The sequence below is a fragment of the Strix aluco genome, chromosome 12, assembly GCF_031877795.1.
Source record: "Strix aluco isolate bStrAlu1 chromosome 12, bStrAlu1.hap1, whole genome shotgun sequence".
Lineage (NCBI taxonomy): Eukaryota > Metazoa > Chordata > Aves > Strigiformes > Strigidae > Strix > Strix aluco.
Window position 1 is genome coordinate 26,578,870 of NC_133942.1, and position 21,080 is coordinate 26,599,949.

Here is a 21,080-nt window from a genome sequence, read left to right on the forward strand (position 1 = left end):
GAGTTAGATGAGTGATCTGCTGTGATCTTACATATGATGTTAATTATTGGTTTTATAATTAATCTGGAATACCCAACAGTGTGTGTGAAAATCGTGTTTTATACAATTGAAGATGCTTGACCTGTTAAATTAATTTTGTTAATATTTTTGCAACCTGGAAAGATTTATATTGAATGGTGGGATACAAGAAATTTACATCAAAGATTAATGGAAAGGGCCATTCTGTTGAATTTAATGAAGAAATGCTGTAATAGTGGTTTATCATGCAGAAGATATGGATGCTGATGTTTGATAGATCAGGGTATATTGGACTCTGTATGTACAAGGTTGTTAGTTCTGATGTTGCTTCTATATCATCCATATTAGTACACTGAGTAAAGGTGTCTTGTGAATATGCATTAGGACGAAAAGGAAGTTTTTGCAGGGAGAAAGGAAGTAATTTTTGTGCCAGTGTTAAATCAGCAGAATTTTTCAGCTGTTGGAGACATCAGATAGCTTGACAAGTAATGTACAGTGCATTTAGTCTGTGTGATTAGAATACCACGTAGATCTGTTTTGAAATCATGTTAGAAATATACTCAAGGTTATCTGATAGGAGAACAGAGCAGGGTTATTTGTCACGTGCGATTCTGTTCTTGTGATCGCTGATGTGGTGGTAGATTAGGTTTTTTTGGGTTTTTTTAAGTAGATATTTTAATATAAAGCCACAGATATTAAGGTATTCATTTTCTTTGCTACAGTTTAGCTTTTTAACTCATTTTTGTGTTATGTCTTTTGCCTTGTGGTAGTCTTGAGATGGCTGTGATTGTTCTTAACTTCATCGCTTATTTATTAAGGCTGAGACCAGACTGTTTCCATCTAACAACAGTAGAAGTTTTACTCTACCATAACATGCTTCTGTGGGTTAATAATTGCCTTTAATTTAATAATAAATTAAAAACGGATTTCTCCATAACTGTAAGCGCTAGAGCAGAAATGACTATGAATCCACTCCTGGTTTTAATGTAGTGCAAAAACTTACATTATTTATTTTCACCCTACAACACAACAGGCCAGAATTGTACTACTTAACCATGAGTGCTCTGTCACTGTGGATGAAGTGCCACTGTTTCAGTAAAATTTGGATATAGCTATTGGAATGTAATACAGTAGGTAAAAGGTAGCAAATTGCAACTGGTACTGTTCTAATTCCACTGAAATTGTATCAGCTCAGGAGTACAGTTGCAGACTGCACAACACTGTCAAATTTACATCTGTTTTGAGAAGCAGTCTGCACATATTATGTTGTTCAGAAAAAGCTGTAAACATCACATTACGAAGAGGCTTATCTAAGCCTGACCTTGACTTGTTTATTCAGGGTTCATCATGCTTCTGACCTTGTCCTCAAAATGATAAAATGGACACTCAAGAGTTTAGAAGCTGATACATTTATCAATACATTTAAGAATGCAATGAAGCTTGTAGTCATTTGAGCTTTAACTGACATGTATGTGTTAAGACATGTGATATGATTAAAGAGAAGAAGAATTTTACCAGAGCAAGTGGTAGGAACAGCAAAAGACAGTGGTTACCTTCTGCACGTGTTACAAACTAAAAGTGTACTCCTTTAAAATAAGAAAATAATACAGAATTTTGAGCATTGTAGATGAGAAGCCATTTTGGCTTTGGTTTTTCCCTTTCTGTATGAAGTGATTGTGAATTTAGGTGAATCTAGCAGAGCTATAAAGAACTTGGAAATGAAAGTGAATATTGAATCTTTTTCTACCTAACCTGATAATATGATATTTAGAGATAATAAAAATCTCCCACATACAGCAGAAGCTTAACAAAAACTAGCTTAAGCATTGTAAATGATACTGATCTATATAGTGTATGCCTGCCTTGTAGAAATGGCTTGGCATATATAGTTTAAATGTAAAATGAAACAACTAAATTTGGTATATTCTGAGAACCTAGTTTGGAAGAATGCTGTATAAACACCAGTGGTTACCCAAGTTACTCAAGGTAAAGTGAAGACATAACTGATTGTGAAGCATCACAGAAACATTTTAGTACATAAAGTGATAGACAAATTTAATGTATATAACTGTAAAATTATATCTATGGAAAAAACCAGTAGGATCCAAACTAACTTGTGCTATTCTAAGGTGAAATCTTGGGGTTATAAAAAATAGCTCTATAAAACCATTGTCTTGATAGCAGTAAAAGGAACATATTACAGGAATTACTTGGGCATAAGAACATCGTTATGCCCTTGTATACATCTGTCTATAATTCATCTGAATCTGCGTCCTGAGTGCTGTGTCTGAGTCTAGTCTGTTCACCTCAAACAAGATACACAACAGCTGGAAAAGATTTAGAGAAGATGAACCAGGATTTGAAATGTCACTGGTGGGTTTTTTTCTTTCCTCTGCTTGCCTGATGCAGGCTTTGCCATGTTGAAATAACACTTTTTTTTTTTTTGTTGTTTCAACAGTAGAAGCCACTTGGTAACTGATCTAAACTGTATACAGAGTCAAAGAATAGAGCAGTGACCAGTCCAAGTCAATGTTTCCGATTTCATGATCTGCACACACCCCCCTTAATTTTCTGCTGTCCTTTACCAGCTTTCTAAAAGTCTGATATGTTTTTGATTGATTTCCAGTGTGGTCCTACACAGATGAGGTGGGGGAAAGAGAGGGAGGGTGCACAGACAGAAGAAGCGTGATGGTGGAAGGAAGGGTGCAGGCACTCCTTAAATAGGCATTGTTATTGGAAACACATATTTTAGAACTGTATATGGAAGATCTGGGAGATGAATTTCATTTGTTTTGCTATGTCTGTTCTGTGCGTGGAAAGGAAGTTGTTTGGTAATAGCATCAGACATGTTTTTAGGCACCCATTAAATGAAATGCCAAACAAATTATGGAATATTAGCTTTGTTGTCAACAATGCTTTGGTGCTAAAGCAATCTTTTTAAGTTCCAGCTCCTCTGGTCTTTCATTTCCACACAATTTACTCCTCCATTTATTTAGTGGGAACATGTGTTTGTTTAGATGCAGACAGTACCATGAAACTATAACTGAAGTGGTTTTTATACTGTATGTAGAGTCAAGAAAGCCTCTGAGCAAAACTGTCGTGCAAAGCTCTATTTGAGTTGGATTGGACCACATCTAAACAAGAAAAAAAGAAAGACTTGTTTTATCTGTAATAGTCATTTCACCATTGTGAGCCTTATTCAGCCAGGACTATTTCAGTTAGTCTGGGTTGGGAAGTGGGGTTGGTTGGTTGTGGGGTTTTTTTGTTTCTGAAAGTTGGCAGGAGGCTGTGCAGTTGTCGTCTTTAATACCATCAGGAAGATCTCTAATCCTCCTCGGCAGAAGACAGTATATGTATGTTCAGGTGGTTTGTCCTGTGAAAATATATGTTTGTTTTTGTGTGTCTGTGAAGTGTTTGACTGTGTTAAGTCCATTCAGTAGGGTACAGTGTGAACACAGAACTAGTTAATATTTTACTCTAGTCTTTGCAAGAACTTCTGACCTTGAAAAAACTGTTCATATAAGCCAGTCTGAGTATGTCATGATGCATAGCTGGGAGGATAATATGACATTGATATAGCTACTGGTTGAGAGGTTAATACTTTCCTGGCTCTGGATTTTGTAACTGTGTAAGTGTTAGGTCATGCCTACGTTGGGAAATTTTGTTTAATATGCTCTGTGTTTAAAAAAAAAAAAAAAAAAGATGCATTCTCAATTATAAAATGCAGGCATTTAAATTTAAATCTTTCATTACATCTCATAAATGAAAACCTAAATAGTTTTGGACATAATATTAAGGATATGATACCGTTTAGATCAGTGAGAATGGCCTTACAAGAAAACAAGTCTTACCTCTAAAGTGTCACAAGTGAGTAATTTTTAACCAGTTAATAGAATGGCTCTGGCTGAAGTGGAGGAAAAGACAGTCTGACTTGTAAATTTGTGCACTTACTTACTGAATAATCTCTTGAAATACAGCTGAGGATTCAAGTTGGTTGCAGCATACCTCACTAAGAGATAAAAACGCACTGAGCCTTTTAATAGGTAACTAATGATAGTTAACTTCCAAAGACATAGCTATGTGTTAAAGTAGGCTAGGCCTCATTTTGAGATGATAGGAAGAATTAATGTAATCACTGTAAGGTAGAAAGGCTATTTAGTTTCTTTTCTAGAAGCTTGAGTTGTTTGTTTGTTTGGAGGTGAGGGTAGGAGGTTGGTAGCTTAACACTGTTTTGCTATTAAGGAGTTTTCACATTACGTTTTCAGAGGTAGGAGATTTTATTATCCATGCTATCCAGTGTTACTGTGTTATTCATCCCAGGGTTTCCAACTCCTTTAAGAAATAGTATCTGAGGTTAGAAGAATTGCCTAAAGGTACATGGTGTGGAAAAATACCAGAACTACAAACAGAGCTACAAAAAGAAAAAAAGACCTGCTATTTGCGTTCATGACCTTGAAAAACTAGATGACTGTACCTGAACAATACTGATTTCAGAAGCTGTCTTTACCAAAGAGCTAGTAAAGATTACTATTAAAGGGCTGTCCCTATGTTGAGACTTACTGTTTGTCTTTTTTCCCTGGGTGTCAGTCTTTGGGTGTAGGTGGCTTTTGTTTTTTTCTTTCTTTAGAAATCACCTGCGTGTTACCTAGGGAAATCAGTGTCTAGTTTTTTTATTTAAACTTGATTTGTTTATATACAAAAAGGAGAGGAAAAGACAGTAGAAAGGGATTTGGTATCTCCATGACTTCTACCTCCTCGGCATCATCTGAGGGAGCTGGGGAGATCTAAATCCCTGAAGCCACATGAAACTTTACATGTAGTTCAAGAAGTTAAACAACTAGTCCAGCATCAGCCTAAAAAGGTGGCCCATGAGACTTCAGAGTTGGTTTCAGCAGACAATATCTTCCTTGATACCTTAAGTGTTCCACACCAGGAACAGAGTGAAGTGAGCAGCCATGCTATTCCCTTAGTTTCAGAAGGTTTTGGAAGATTATCATGTCGTTTACTTTGATTCCATAAGTATAAATATGGAAAGAATATCTGAAAGTCTGTTACTTCCATTAAAAAAGTTCTATTTGTGCTCTAACTCATTTTGAATGGAGATTTATTCTTTAGATTTTTACTTCAAGTATGGCAATTAAAGAACAAAAAGTTAACTGGTTGAATTCAGTTTTACTCAGTTGAACTTGATTCTGAAAGGAAATTTAAAGGTTTTTAGAAAAATTGGCTGAGTTGTGCCTAGTAAATGTTGAATCTAGTGAAAATTGTAACAATTCTATGAGAATGAGATACTTTGCTTCCCTTCACTTCAGCTCTTCCTGTATTTTGTAAAAGGACTCTAAAGGTCCTGTACTCTGCTGTCACTGCCAAAAGGGAATTTCACCAGCTGAACCACTGAAGTCAGCCAAAGCCATTTTTTAATGATCAGTTACACAACCACTCTCATGTCTTTGCCAGTGTTGAGGGTGTGGTAAAAAAAAGGTGTGGAGCCACAGAACATTTTCTGCATTCCTATCCAAGATGTTTTTTGCTGGTATTTAGGTTGAAATCAAATATTGCATTTACATCTTGAGGACCCTGTTTGTGTGTTCTGTCCAGTTTCTTTGGGTTTACACAATAATGAGTGGTGGGAAGGATTTTGATGCCTTTTGTACTAACAGAGCTTCATCTGATTTTTAAATCTGATTTTTAAATTGCACTGCTTGCACCAAAGTTGAGAGTAGAATAGTATATAAGTAATTTGCTTTGCCAAGATTTCTGTAACAAAGGAGTTGGAACAATATTTATTGCTTTATTTAAAGTTGGTCTTGACTAATTTTAATATATTTTAAAATATTTCGGGACATGTATATATCTAAGATACAAGGGCACAAACTCACCTTTATTAAATTAATTTCTTGTTAGGCAAAACACCTGAGAGGAGCAGGATGAGAAGTGAGGGAATTGAATTTCACTGCTGAAGTTCCCGTATAGAGAGTAACTTCCTTAGGGCCAAAGCTGAGAACTAAATTCTGCATGCATATGAACTCCAGAAGCTGTGACTATGTGGGCTCAGATAAGCAGACCTATGCTAGGTAAAACTTTATAAATCATGTGTACATACTAAATCAAATAGTACACATACATATGTGCATGGATTCTCTCACTTTCTTCTCATCTGTCGAGTTAAAAGTAGCTTTGTACTCACTTAATGTTGAAATATTTCATTTATCAGTGTTTTTTCAGACTTTGGTCTCTTCCTGCACTCAGTACATACTATTAAAAACTTCTGAAGAAAGAATTACCTTTATTATTTCAGAAACTTTCATACCTTTTCTCAGCATAGCTACAAGCTCATGAGTAATGTTATTACCCATTTTAAGTGTAGGAAAGTAAGAGGTAGGTAGATTCCTGTCAAAAGGATCCATTAGCTGTGCATGTTCAACTTGAGGTGCCTAGGTTGACGTAATGTTAACCATTATAGCCCTTGATATATTCAGGGTACAATTTTCCTGACTTGAGTTGCAACTGTGCACTCAAGACTTTGGAAATCAAATCCTAATGTCTCAAATCAAGCACCAAGGAAATTAAGGAGCATGCAGTCATGGGTCCCTTCTGGAAAGTTTTGGTTGAATCTTGCCCCAGAAGCTCTTTAGCAGAGACAAGAATAGGCTCCAGATTCTCTAGGGATGTATTTGGGTACCTTAGTGGTGAAACTATCCTTTCTCTTACTGCTTCACTCATTTCTGCAGCACTCCTTTATTTCTGCAGCAGCAGCCCCTTCCACTGTAAACTCTTGATTTGTTCTCAAGCTGATTGACTAATCCTTTAAGTTTCAGAATTAAAATGTATGAGAACTATTAAAAATTTTTGGTGGTTATTGATCACCATAGATTATTTTCCTCTATGTATGATCTTTTTTTGTGGTCAGAAACTGATCTTTTGCAGTGGACCTTTCTTTTAGGATTTGATAACTTGTTTTATTCATGGTGGTTTGAGTCCACTGCTGGGCTAATAAGTAAAGCTACTGCATGTGCGCTGTGGCACAATGACAATGTCAGAATGCAGAAGCTTATCTTCAGGCACTCACAGAGGACTTTGTGTTGTGGGACCTCATCATTACAGCTATGTTTGCTTTCTTCTAGACAGGCTTCTCTTTCTTTTTCCATCTTTTTTCAGAAATTTGCAACCCATTTCCAGCTTCTTTTACCTAATCCCTGTAGCTTGAGTCTGCTGATAAGGCTTGCTCAGTCTTATTAAATCATGAGTTTAAACATGATAATATTTGAGAAAGCGTAATAAAATAGTTCATGTATTCAAAAACAATAAATGGGAAGAAGATATGAGTGTGTTTAAGAAGTCTGCAAGAATGTGGATATTGAGGAAGGTATTACTCCTTTAGAGAGATGGAAATTTAGAGTTGGAAATCTAAATGTGAAACAGGCTAAACATAGGGAATAGAAGGCACTGGATGCCCTGGAAGACAGAGTGAGGACAGACAGATTCAAAGGGAAGACAAAGCAAATGCAGGCAAACAAACATACCAAGGAAAATGCTGTAGGGTTTTAACCTTACATAAATATAACTCCATAATATGATAGAGTAAAAAGTTGGTTTACTAAGACATACTGCCACAACTAGCAATTGGGAGTTAAAATAAATTAGCATGTTTTATGTATCATAGGGAAGAAACTGCAGTCTTGGAATTGAGATACATTAATTTTAAGATCCAAGGAGCCCCCTTCAATGCTTGAAGCAATTTTTTTCCCCCTGTTTTTTGGGGGGGGTGGGGTTTTTTGTTGTTTGGTTTGGGGTTTTTGTATGGCAAATATGTCTGAATATACAGTATTTCATTCCAGATTTTGTCTTCAAGAATCTTGTTTAACCAGTTTCGTCTGTTATGTGCTCTGTATGTGTTTATGTATATAATCTCATTTCAATTCTCTGAAGAGGCTGATCCACAATTCTGTGAACTAAAGATGATTTTATATTAACAACATGTTTGTTAATGTTTCATGTTCCACTTAAGTCATTACTTTGTGACCTTTACCCAGTTCTGTTGCCATGGGTTAAATTTATATAAACTTAGTTAAAATGATTGCCAAAACTTTACCAACATCCCCAAATATCAAATGTAGCAATGTAAAGGATTTATGAATGGGTACTAACAGGAGTCATTAATTGATGTAGTGTCTTTAAGCCTTAAGGATCTTTTGTTAACTCACAGTGTTTACATACAGCCCCATTTCATGTGTGGACTAAAGGGTATGGATCCACAGCACAATCTGTACATGTGAGTTCTCCCTGTCTGGCTTTTTTACTCATTTGTACTTACTAGCCCTATAGTGTTCAGTTATCCTAGATTCATCCTCATCACTCTAACCCACTCCAATTCAATGCTTTTGCAAACAGCTTTCAACTCCTTTTTTGAACGTGTGAGCCAGTCACTGAATTTTAAATGAAAGCTGTGCCTTCTTGCTCATGTAGACAGAACCAAACAGAATAGGATTACCGCTGGCTGTTAGCAAATGCCATCTGTTGTACAGTTTAAACTGTCTATGCTGTTGCCACTTTCAGTTTTAGCCTATGAAGTGCAGTAATTGGCATTCAAAATTTATCAACATACATAGTAATTTCTCTGTAATTTCAGTGCAGTAGTTTTCATACCTTCCACTGGCATGTTTTATTAGGGGACTTCTCTGCAGAACATAGTGGGCGTTCTCTGACAACAGAGTGGTAAATTTAATGTATGGTCTCTGTGTGAGTAATATTGCCTTCTAGTTGCTTGTGGCTGGCTGAGTACACTGCCTGTGTGGTAGGGTTCTGTAGTCAAAGGATGCAAAATCTATTTCTGCTTCAGCAGTGTCCATGTGTGATTTGATAGCTGGCCTGAACCTTATGCAACTGTTCAATAGATGGATAGGGATCTCTCTCCACCAGGTTCTCCCCTAATGGTGTTGCTACAAGGTCTGTCAGAACTATGTTTCAGTGCTTGCTTCCTTTGCATATCCTTTCTCATGATACCTCGGCTCTTTTCTAGCATGTTCACCTGTCTTTCCAAGACCTGGAGGGGAGGTAGAAGGTGACATGGGGTGCCAGGTAAGACAAACAGTGGAGAATAGGGGAAGGGAAGAGGCATGGAGATTTTTCATACCCTAAATTTTCTGTGGCAGTATGCTACAGGGTATGGTATGTATTGCCAAAAGCTATTATAATCCAGAAGCTTCATTTATGCCAGTGAAGAGCTCTGCATACAATTCTCATTATACTGGGGATAAATGAATATAGGGTTTTTTCCATCTAAACACAGCTGTGTAGTTTGACTCTATGTGTGCATTTTCTACTTGAAGAACATCTAAATTGTATTTCTGTGGTTTGACTTTGTTTAAATTTCACTATCAGATTGAAGATACTTGTGTGTTGTTTTTTGTAATATCCTGAATTATACCCTGAAGGTGATCTTCCATGCCTTATATATATATAGTACAATTGTGTCTTATACGTATAGTACAACTGGGTAAGATAAACTGATAGGACAGATACTCCTGTGTTTCTTTTCAGTCTTATCTGAAACATGTTGAAAAGATGTTGAAACAGTAGTGTAAAGAGAAATGTGCATCGTGAAGAAAATTTCTCCTGCTGTCCCCAGAAGATACTTAAGAAAAAATGCCCACTCTCCAACTACAATACCAGTAAAGCTTCCCATGTATACTAAGAGAGTTCTCCTACCATCTTGAAAAAGTGTGTGTGTAAGGGTATATATTTATTGTTGGTATTTTTTAAGACATACCCCTTCCAGGTGAAAGAAAGGAATTTTGTACTTAACATGTTAGAGAATTTGTTTGGGAACAGTTCATTCATGTGAAGGTGTAACCCTTGTAATGAAACCAAGGTCATTAGAGACGTGTGGAGATCTGCTGGTTAAGTGCTGGTCACTTGGGCAGCTTTTACTTATATACCCAATTTATTTCCAAGATTTTAAATTAGCTTAATAAAGACAATACCTGCGACTTGCACTTTATACTTCTCTACCTTATATATATATATATATTTGTATGTAAATATTCACCTAGCATCTTGCTAACTTACTGAAATATGTAGTGAACAACGAGGGAGAATACCAGTTTAGTTTTAGTGACTGGAACAGTATCCTAAGATGCGTACAGCAAAAGGCAGGCTGGAGCAGATCTCTAGATATGACTGCGTCAGTGTAGGCTGAACTTAATTTTAAACCTGTTAAGTTAAATATGTGTGTGTGTGTGTATATATATGTATTTATGTGTATATTTATGTATGTAGATCTGGGGTTATTGTTTGGTTGTTTGCTTTTGTGTGTGTGTGAGTGTGCGTACTTCTAAGTAGATAATGCTTCCTGTGCTGGAAAAGTAGAGCAAACCATGGTAGATGGGGTAGTGGAATCTTCAGGTATGGTGTGGGTCTGCTGCAGTCCTCTCTTACTGTGCAGCCCTGTGTAGGCGGTTGGATGAAAAAGAACAGACAAATCAACATTCCTCTCCCTGAACTCCCCAGCATGCCTCAGCTGCTTTCACTCAGCTCCAGAAAGGGGAAATGAGACAAAAAGGAGCCACTGGTGGAGTGCTTGCTAATTAGTAAAACTTTGCTGTATGCAAAAAGCAAAAATTAAAGGAATATATAAATGCTATTGAAATTTCAGTATGCGAGAACTTAAAGCATCAACAGAGATTTATTTCAGAGCTTTTAAGTAGTCATGTACTTAGAAGAACAAGTTTTTTCAGTATTTTCAAAAGTCCAGAACTTGTCAGCCTGCTTATGCTGCCAGTTTTTGTATAATAAGTTCATTGACCCTGTAGACAGTCTGAGTGTTTTCTGAGTTACCACTTTATCAAACTAATTTGCATGATTTTGAAGCTGTTGCTTGCTAGAAAACAGTTTAGTGAGGGCGCACTTTGTAAATACCCTTTTATATAACTTTGCTTATTCCTTTTGGGGGTGGGGAGGGGAAAATCAGGACCTACAACCAAAAAATAACATAACTGAAAAGTGATTCTCTTGCTTGCGTAAAATATTCACAAAATACTTTCTCACCAAAGTACTCTGTAGGATTTCTTTTGTTTTCACTCAGATAAACACAATTTCACATGCAAAAATGTTATGCTTCAGTAATTAATGTGTAATTACCTATTGTCACCAGATAATGTAGAAGCCAAAGGTATAAATGGATTCAAAAAGGATTAGAGAAATTAACAGATGATACATTCACGGAGGAAAAGCAGTGAGAGCTGAGAGTGTGTAATGGGGAAAGGATCGCCCCATAGTTCTTCCTCTTTTTGTCCATAAATACCAGCTATGGCCACTGGAGACAATACTGGTCTAAGATTGACTCGTGTCTGTTCTGGTGGCCTTACTATTGTTTAAGGTCTTGATGTAGAAGGTGGTGGGCCTATACATGAGAACCAGATCTTTGTACAGAGTACTGCTTTGTATCAGACCCTGAATGCCCAAGAACAAGAACCACAATTTCTGTCTTGGGATTCTTTTATGTTCTTTGGAGGGGATTCTGACTGACAAGTCAGTGAAGAGCGAAGATTAAGTCCTTCAGCTCTTTACTCCACACAATTAAATGTTTACAAGTACATACGTGGTCTGTGTTCTGGTATAACAGCATAGATAGTATAACAATCTAGACCCATACTTCCACTCATGGTTTCCACAGTAAATGGTAGGGTGTTTTAGAGAGGGTAAGTGGTGAGACTAAGGAGATGATTAGCTCTGAAAGGTTACATGCTGCAGCCAGTTGTCCTGCTAAAAAAAAAAAAATAATCACCACATATAATAAATTGTGTTGAGTAGTTTATTATAATTTGTGCTGTATATTGATTTGCATTTATGAAAAAGTACAAAGTGTATCTTTCTGAACACAAGCTGAACTCAGTAGTTAAACTCCTTCCATCCTCAGGCAGTAGCTGTGAAAACCAAGCAGAGCTTCTACTGAATAAGTACAGCCCCAAGTGTGGGCTGTGTGATACGCAGGTAGAGCTGCACCAATACCACTGTAAGGTACTTCCAGTCTCTATGGCTTGTTCCCATCTGCTCTTCTGTGCTGGCACAGCACTTTGTGGGACCGTGTTTTGAAATGGATTGGGGCTTTTTTCCAGGAACGTTTCCCACCTTCCTTTTTTTTTTTTTTTTTTAGTGTCAAGATCTCTTTATATTTATCTCTGTGTGTATATACTACGGTTGATCCTGTTCTCTAAGTCGATTTACTCTGCAGCCCCACAAAGCAAATAGTTGCATGGATGTAGAGTGTTGTATGTTAGTGCTTGGAATAAGCAGTGGGGCGAGACTGCCTCAGTTTTGTGTTGCTGTGGAAGACACTCTTCATCAATATCTTCTTCCTTAAAGGTCCCTATGGCTTTTGATGTCTGTTACAGTTTTTAGATTACTTGGAATTACCTAACAATGGGATTTGGTAATGAAAATATTTTAGGGCAATAAAGAGGAAGATGTTAAGGTGAAAATATGTGATGGCAGGCATGAGACTGTTAAGGTGTTCTATGTTACTTTAGCACGTAGGTATGCCTGAAAAAAAATGCTCCTTGTGTGTTCTCCCACAGTAATATGAAAAATAAAGATACATGTTTTGTAATGCATACAGACTATAAGGTAAATTTTGTTGACATTCTAATGTTACATCCTAGCTGTATTTGCTGTGGTGCCATGTGAAACTTCTGTTGGTAAACAGCATCTTTTTTTTTTTTTTTAATTTTATTAACATGACATGATTTGTTTTCACTAGAGTGCTGCTGTCCTTGCCAGTGAAAGAAATGCTGCACAAGAGGTGCGGAATAGTATAGAAAATCAAGTCAAAGAGCTGACTGAGGAAAATCAACAGTTGAAGAGAACAGTTGATGAGCTAGAGAGTAAAATTGAAGAGTTGCATGAACAAATTGATAATATGAAAGGAGAAGAAAATTCAGTGAAGGAAAAAATAAAAAGATATGAGGTAAGTTACAAAAACAAGCCCCTGATTTGCAAAGAATACATTGTAGAATAAAAACTGACAAAGAGGAGAATGGGCAATGTCATTGGGAAGGCTAAGCAAAACCAGCAGGTTGTCAAGAAGCGGGATGTAGTTTGCTGACATGTATAGGAAAGATTACCCCCGTGAAAACCAGTGTAAAAGCAAGTCACAGCTTGGAACTGGGGAGATCAGTGATAGGCCGGGGTGAACATACTTTATAGCTCAGTTTACTTGTAAGATTAAAGGCCTTGCCACTATTTCTAAATGTATGAAATTGTATCATTGCAGGAAGAGAAGCAACAATTAGAAGAAGCTTTGAAACATGCTGAAAATGAGGCAAAAGAATTGGTAGTGTTAAAAGGGTCTTTGGAAAACCAACTAGAAGATATGCAGGTAAGAACAAGAGCAATTTGGAACATTTACATTTTAAATTTCCTGTTTTATTTACCTGAGTCACCATTGCTTTCTACAGAGTAACAGCTCATTCTTTTTGAAGTACACCTTGTTTTAAAGTCTAGACTTCACTGCAATGTTCAAATGTTTCCTGAAAGCATAGCATCATCTAATTAAACAGTTTTCTTGCTCAAGTTTTGGGGGTTGTTTTTGGTTTGGTGGTTGTTTTGTTTTGGTTTTTTATACTTCTATGGATCTAGCAAAATTTCAGGGAGATTAATCGCAAAATGAACTGCCTAAGGTTTTATAAATCTGTTTTATTATTTTGAATGTTTCAGTTCTGGTTGTGTGTAGGTATTTACATGTTAGAAGAATAAAAAGTTGTACTTGGATATAAATAAAAATATTGGTAGTAGACAAATATCAGGAAATGGGCTTCTTTTATATTTTTTTATGAACCTGTCTTATTTGCAAATGTTGCATGGAACTGGTATATTTCATCACAAAACCAGAGAAACTTAACACTTATCACTAGGACTTGCAGCCTCTTAAACTCTGTATGAAGTTCTCTTTCCACCTTGCTCCTTAGTCTACTCAGTATCCAGGAAAGAACATGCTTTCTCCGAGAAATTAATCATATGGGGAATGCACCTCCTTCAGAGCAGTGGAGAGGGATGTTGGCAATATTGTGTGTGAGTAAAGATGGAATGATTCAGATGGAGTGAAAATTCAGATCTGTTTAGTAAAGAGATGAATGTGTATAAATCTTAAAACCCTTCTTATTGACATCATATTCTGTATCTGAAAAAGTTGCAAACCTAATCTTTCCTCTTTGTAACTCACCTTTTACACTTACTGAAGAAGCATCTATTTCTACAGTATCAGGTAGTTTAGAATTCTTAGTTTTGCTTCTAGAAACAGTTTTTAAGTGATTCTGTCAAACAAATCAGACTCGAAAGTGAGATACGTGTACATTGCTAGACACCCTTTTTTAATTGAACAGATGTTTTCCCCATGTCTTCCCCCTGTTTCCCCAACACCAAATTTATGTTACTGTTCTGAAAATATGAAAATTAAACTTGTCTATAAATGGATTATAAACCAAGGGAAGGTTGTGTTAACCAGCATGTTCTCACACTGGTTAATTATGGTAAAAAGAAAAAAATAACAACAAGAAAATACCATCATGTCTTCAAAATGGAATGTGCTTCAAGAATGTAGGGTTTTAACAGTATGGGTAAAGAAGTTTTGTTTCTACAAAATGATGTTTTTAAGCCGATGTTCCTTGTAGCTACATCAAGAAGTGTTTCATCTGAGGCTTTTGGTTGGTTGTGTGGGGGTTTTTTTTAAAAATCTGTTTATCTCTTCTACCTCATTGGCTCTTGTACTCATCATTGGCTTGTGTTTAGCACTGTTCTCTAAGAACTCCCTTCAGTCACAGTCATCTTGACCTTCCTGTACAACATGAATCAATACATCATATGCATCTCCTGCACCTTGATTAGCTTTGGGTCAAGATGCTTGAAGAGTGTGTTCTTTCTTTTCTGTTTATGCATCCTTCAGGGCATCATGCCAAGGAATGCTGCTTCCAGGCTGGGTCTCCAAATTAAAGAAATCTAGGAAAGGTGACAGATAGAAGAGTCTTGTCATTTTATGTCTAATTTCTGGTACACCAAATTTAATCCTCTTTCCGATTCTACACTCTTCTTGTCCACCGGATACAAGCACTAACAGACTTCAGGATGTAATCAGCAGTCCCTTTTGTTTAGAACAATTCGGCCTTTCTGTCTTCAGATTTGTGCTTGTTTTAATGAATAATGTTGTGCGGTAGGCTGATTTGGCCTTGTGTTACCTTTGGCAATTTAGATGACACACTTTGACACAGTAATAATGCTTATCACAGTGGAAGCTTAATTCCTGACTGGCCCATCTTGTCTTGTACATGGTACAAATTACTTTTAATGGTGGACTAGTGTAAGACAATGACAACATGAATAGAATTTTAACAGTTACTGTAAGCATAGCCAAATCTATTCCTCTTTCATCCTAAATTTCTACTCAGAAAAGTTAAAGCTGGAATACACGTAATTATTATAGACAACTTGTTTTAATGTTTATATCTAAAATCAACATCAGTATATATTGAAATTTTCTTTATGGATGGTCAAACAAGTAGTATTTTTTCTAGCGTCCTGTACTGTGTTGTAACCTCTTGTTTTAGGGTAGCCTCCTCTATGTAGTCCACTGTTTCAAGAAATGAAATGCATCTTAACATTTTTGCAACATTGAGAAGACTTTCGGAAGTTTCTTGAGAACTCCTGGGAAAGGAAATAATTTAATATAGTTATTATACACCTTAACCATAGCAGATATGGTACTGCAATATATTAAAAAATATCAATCATACCAACATTATGAATGGCAGTGCCAAGTATTCTGTGCTTTTTAAATTAAACAATCAGAATAGAATCCTTTCCATGGGTAGAAGAATATGAAACTTATCTTTTCATTGTGGTAAATAATGGCAGGCACATAGAATCTAAGTTGAAATATATTCTTAATTTTCAGTTGCCAGTTGAAAGAAATTATTAATTTTGTAAAGAGAAGGTTCAACTAATACTGTTTAGTAAAATAAGGAAGTATCACAATAATCTTACAGGTTACTATGAAAACAAGTTACTACTTTCATTTTCCCCCATTTTATTTTGTTTTCTTCTTTGGGTGTGTGGAAGTGTGAGTGTGTTCTATTCCTATTTTATGGCTCCCTGTCTTCTGGAACACTGTCTGTCCACAACCTGAAGTTGAGAAATACTGCTGTAGAGTTAGCCTCACTTGGGCTGAAGCCACACTTGTGCTTCTTCACAAAGTGATTGTCACTACAGGTTGGCTTTCAGTTGGCAACTGACAAACTGTTTATTTGACTTGTGGTTATACACTGTAGCTGTCAGGCCAGCCAATTCCAGTGAAAAGTATTCAAGGATTTTTGTATGTGAAGGGGTCTCAAATTAGAGGTTACACTTGAGTTGACTACTGATACTGTCCTATAGGACATTCCAAATTTCAGCTATTGAAATTCAGTATAGTGTTTTGAAAGGCTAGACGCTGAGGAAACTGCAGCATTTGGATAGTCGGTAGCACCATTTCCATTGCATTGTGTTTTTTAATGCCCGAGTTAAATGATTCTGTGGCATAGCTACTAGCTAAATAATACAGATCATAGTATGGGTACCTATTAAATAGATTCTGAGAAGAAAATTATGGAATGGTGAGGTAAGCAAAACAGTTTTTTTCAGCCAACTAGAATTCATCAAGCCCAAAGAACATCAGCTGTTACACACTTTTCCAAAGAGAATGGTTGTGCATGTGAATCATCTGATCATGCATTAGAAACTTGTTGATTTGGTAAGAAACAACACTGCTGTAAATTTTTTTTTTTTTCAGTCTTGTACTTTATATGTACCCAGAGAAGTCTTTGCTTTCTCCAGTCACTAATAAATATGATCTATGAGAAGGGTAGGCTGGAAAGGGATAAGATCTTTAGTGAGTCCAGGAAAATACTTAATCCTGTGATTCTTATGGCACATCAGACAGCTCAACAGATAGTGATGCATCGCAAGAGGGATGTGGGCATGAGAGATTTTAACAGATGTGGGGGGAATGAGAGCATGAAGCTCCTGAACTTCAGTTCCCATGATACTCTGAAGCAGCATTGCCACTGCCAGTTTATTGTTGAACTAACTGAAAACAAACTCAGCAAAATGGAAATTTCTCCTTGGAACAGGTCAGTTATCTAGGAATTGTGTTTACTATTAAAATAATTATGATTACAACTTCACAACACTTGTTAATTTTTAGTTTTATCATCTTATTTAATAAAAAACAGTAAAAATATCTTGATAAGAATGGGGAGACAGATTGATTTTTATTTTTTTTTTTCAGGATGCCAGAATATAACTCAAAGGAAAAGCAGCTAAATTTCAATCTCAGGCATTACAGTCTGCTACATATCTGAAAATCAGGCAAAAGTTAGCACGATCTGATGAGAATTGAGTGATCCACTGCTTGCATCAAGCCCCCTATTATTTTCTTTAAATATTGTTATTATTCATACCTATTGTTACTTCGGCAATTGCTCTAGTTAGTAGATTAAATTCCTTCTCATAGTAGTGATTGATTTTTTTGTTTGGCTGGTTTGGGGGTTTTTTTTTGTTGTTGTTGATAACTCTGAAGTAAAGAGTGTGACCAGATTTGCTCTGATGTTTACTTCCCTTTTCAGCACACTGGCAATGCAGAACAGCATCCTGCTGGCACCATTATTCTGCCACAGTGTATTTCACTGATCTGTGTCTGCCCAGTTTGTTTCTCAAGGATGTGTAAACAAACAGTAAAGTTAAATGATCTGTGAAAAGCTGATGGAGGGGGACGAACATGAGGTTTTTATAACCTGTTCAAATATGGCACATTAGCAGGGGCCCAAGATTTCAGCAGCTTTTAGAACTGAAGTGCTAAAGCTGAACCTTTTCAAGGTTCTTAAAATCCTTTGTCAGCTAAACCAACTCAGATGTAGAATTAGGCTTTGCAAAACAACATCTATTAGCCCCCAGCATGTTTTAGGGTTATATATACACTACTTAGGCACCTACCATAACTCCGTGTTTGTATCAGAGATATCTTTGGTTGACAGGTTATACAGGAATGTAAGAGACAACAAATCTAAAGAAATCTCTAAATTCTAACATTTGATGATGTTCTTTCTTTTCTCTTGGAACAAGTATTTTTTGAGATTCTGATCTGTATTGCCTACAGAAATACTACTGTGTTTTCATATTTCAAGGTTTTGTAATAAAGTAAGCATCATAGGTATTAGATACGCAACTAAACTTTATATTTTCAATATTAAAATGTAAAACAATGTTTTGGAATGTTTTTTACAATTTATGGTGATTTTAATTATTTATGGTTTTCTGTTGAAACAATTTAAACTGTCCATAATCTGGTTTTAATCAATTTAATAGTGCCTCTCAGACTTCATAAAAACAAGCCCTTTTTCTAGTCTTGTAGTGTCTATTTAGGGTAGGGCTGTTAAGGTGTTTTGTTATGGAGGGAGAAGGAAGAGGTGAGAGTCCCAACATGCAGATGGAAGGTAACCTTCTTGTATTGGAAGGAACTAGTGACAGTCACTTATTCTGCTGATGTATTTAGAACTTGAGGGTGGTAAGTTCTTAAACATCCTGAATGTGATAGCAGAAACATTTGGAGCTCCTTGTAGATAAGCATGCAGCATAGCTCTGCAATTCATTCAAAATTTAATCCAGATAATGAAGGTAAGGTTTGAACATTAATGGCAAAAGTTCTTTCAGGAAGGGTATTTTTGTGCTAGGAGCTGCAAAGTTCTATTTGCACAGCATCTGTCACAATGAGACATCATCTTGATTAGGGCTTCTGCGTGCTATAGAAGCACAGCAACAGGAACAAGAACACCCCACTAGTTATTTCTCACTCATCATAGGAACAGATTTTTTTTTTTTTTTTAATCTAGGAAAAAAGATCATTGAGAAAACTTTTAAGGGAGCATTAAAGGGAGCATATAGAAAAATGTGAAACCTGAAATGGATTTTGAACCTTTTGTAGGAGATAGATAGGTTCTGCTGATGCGTGCAACTGTAGAGGAATATATGCTTTGTAGGTAATACAGTCATACAATGGGTCTATGTTTGGTCCTACAAATGTTGCAACAGTGTTTTAGGAATTTATAGGAAGGATAAAGCACTGCATCGCTAAAATAATGTTTGTCCTATACTGGCTAGCAAACTGTAACTTCATAAACTTTTTTTTTATTATTTAAGTTTGTCCTAATGTCACAACAGCTGGCAGTATTACTGCTGCACAGAGTGTGTTGTATAACATTCCTTTAAGGCATTAGAAAAGTGGGTCTGCATTTCATTATATATATTTTTTTAATCTACTACAGGAGAACATGCGTTGTATTTCGCAGGAACGGCAACAGTTAACTCAGCAGTTAAAAGATGAAACTCACCAGAAGGAACAGTTAAAGCAGATAAAGAATGAAATGGAGAATGAACGATGGCAACTGAATAAGACTGTTGAAAAGTTACAGGAGGAGGTATGAGTTCACTCCAAAGAGGCTGAAGGAATCTGAACATCATAGAATCACAGAATGGTTTAGGTTGGAAGGGACCTTAAAGATCATCTAGTTCCACCCCCCCTGCCCCAGGCAGGGACACCTTCCACTAGCCCAGGTTGCCCAAAGCCCGGTCCAACCTGGCCTTGAACCCTGCCAGGGAGGGGGCAGCCACAGCTTCTCTGGGCAACCTGTGCCAGGGCCTCACCACCCTCACAGGGAAGAATTTCTTCCCTATGTCTAATCTAAATCCACCCTATTTCAGTTTAAAGCCATTATCTCATGTCGTAACACTACATGTCACTGTGAAAAGTCCCTCCCCATCTTTCCTGTAGCCCCTTTTAAGTACTGGAAGGCCACTAGAAGCTCTCCCCGGAGCCTTCTCTTCTCCAGGCTGAACCCCCCCAAGTCTCTCAGCCTGTCCTCACAGGGGAGGTGCTCCAGGCCCCTGATCATCTTCGTGGCCCTCTGGACCCACTCCAGCAGGTCCAAGTGCTTCTGATGTTCGTGGCCCCGGAGCTGGACACAGCACTGTAAGTAGGGGTCTCATGAGAGCAGAGTAGAGGGAGAGAATCACTTCCCTTGACCTGCTGGTTACACTTCTTTTGATGCAGCTCAGGATATGGTTGGCTTTCTGGGCTGCAAATGTACATTGCTGGGTCATGTTGAGCTTCTTGTCAACCAACACCCCCAAGTCCTCTGCAGGGCCACTCTCAATCCACTCCTCAGCCAGCCTGTATTTGTGCATGGGCTTGCCCTGACCCATGGGCAGGACCTTGCACTTGGCCTTGTTGACCTTCAGGAGGTTTGCATGGGCTGACCACCACAGCCTGTTCAGGTCCCTCTGGATGGCCCATCCCTTCCTTCCAGCATGTCGACCCCACTACACAGCTTGGTGTCGTCGGCAAACTTGCTGAGGGTGCCTCAATCCCACTGCCTGTGTCACCAACAAGATGTTAAACAGAGCTGGTCCCAGCCCCTGAGGAACACCACTCATCACTGCTCTCCACTTGGACATTGAGGCGTTGACCACAACTTTCTGAGTGCAGCCATCCAGCCAGTTCCTTATCCACCGACTGGTCCATCTGTCCAATCCATATCTCTCCAATTTAGAGACAAGGATGTTGTGTGGGACAGTGTCAAATGGTTTGCACAAGTCTAGATAGATGACATCAGTTGCTCTTCCCTTACCACCAATGCTGTACCTCATAGAAGGCCACCATATTTGTCAGGCACAATTTGCCCTTAGTGAAGCCGTGTTGGCTGTTGCAATCACCTCCTTATTTTCCATGTGCCCTGGCATAGCTTCCAGGAGGATCTGCTCCATGATCTTACCAGACACAGAGGTGAGACTGACTGGCCTGTCGTTCTCCGGGTTTTCCTTTTTTCCCTTTTTAAAAAGGGGAGTTATGTTTCCCCTTCTGCAGTTAGTGAGAACTTTACTGGAAGTTCTCTAAGACAGAAGCAAATGAGCTGCCAAGTTGTGAAGAAAGAATTACTTTTTTTTAAACGTGTAAGACAAAATGAAATGCAAACTTACTATTA

At 37.4% G+C, this 21,080-nt stretch overlaps 1 protein-coding gene across 5 annotated transcripts in view; it reads left to right on the forward strand.

The window, feature by feature from the left end:
- Window positions 1-21,080, forward strand: part of CGNL1 (cingulin like 1) — a 63,896-nt gene that overhangs the window by 26,283 nt on the left and 16,533 nt on the right. For 3 of the 5 annotated variants that reach the window (XM_074837318.1, XM_074837319.1, XM_074837323.1), the window contains exons 9-11: window positions 12,776-12,982; window positions 13,289-13,393; window positions 19,365-19,517. In XM_074837318.1, the coding sequence (XP_074693419.1) occupies window positions 12,776-12,982; window positions 13,289-13,393; window positions 19,365-19,517 (465 nt within the window). The remainder of the gene's footprint in view (window positions 1-12,775; window positions 12,983-13,288; window positions 13,394-19,364; window positions 19,518-21,080) is intronic. The other 2 variants (XM_074837320.1, XM_074837321.1) reach the window with 2 other exon arrangements.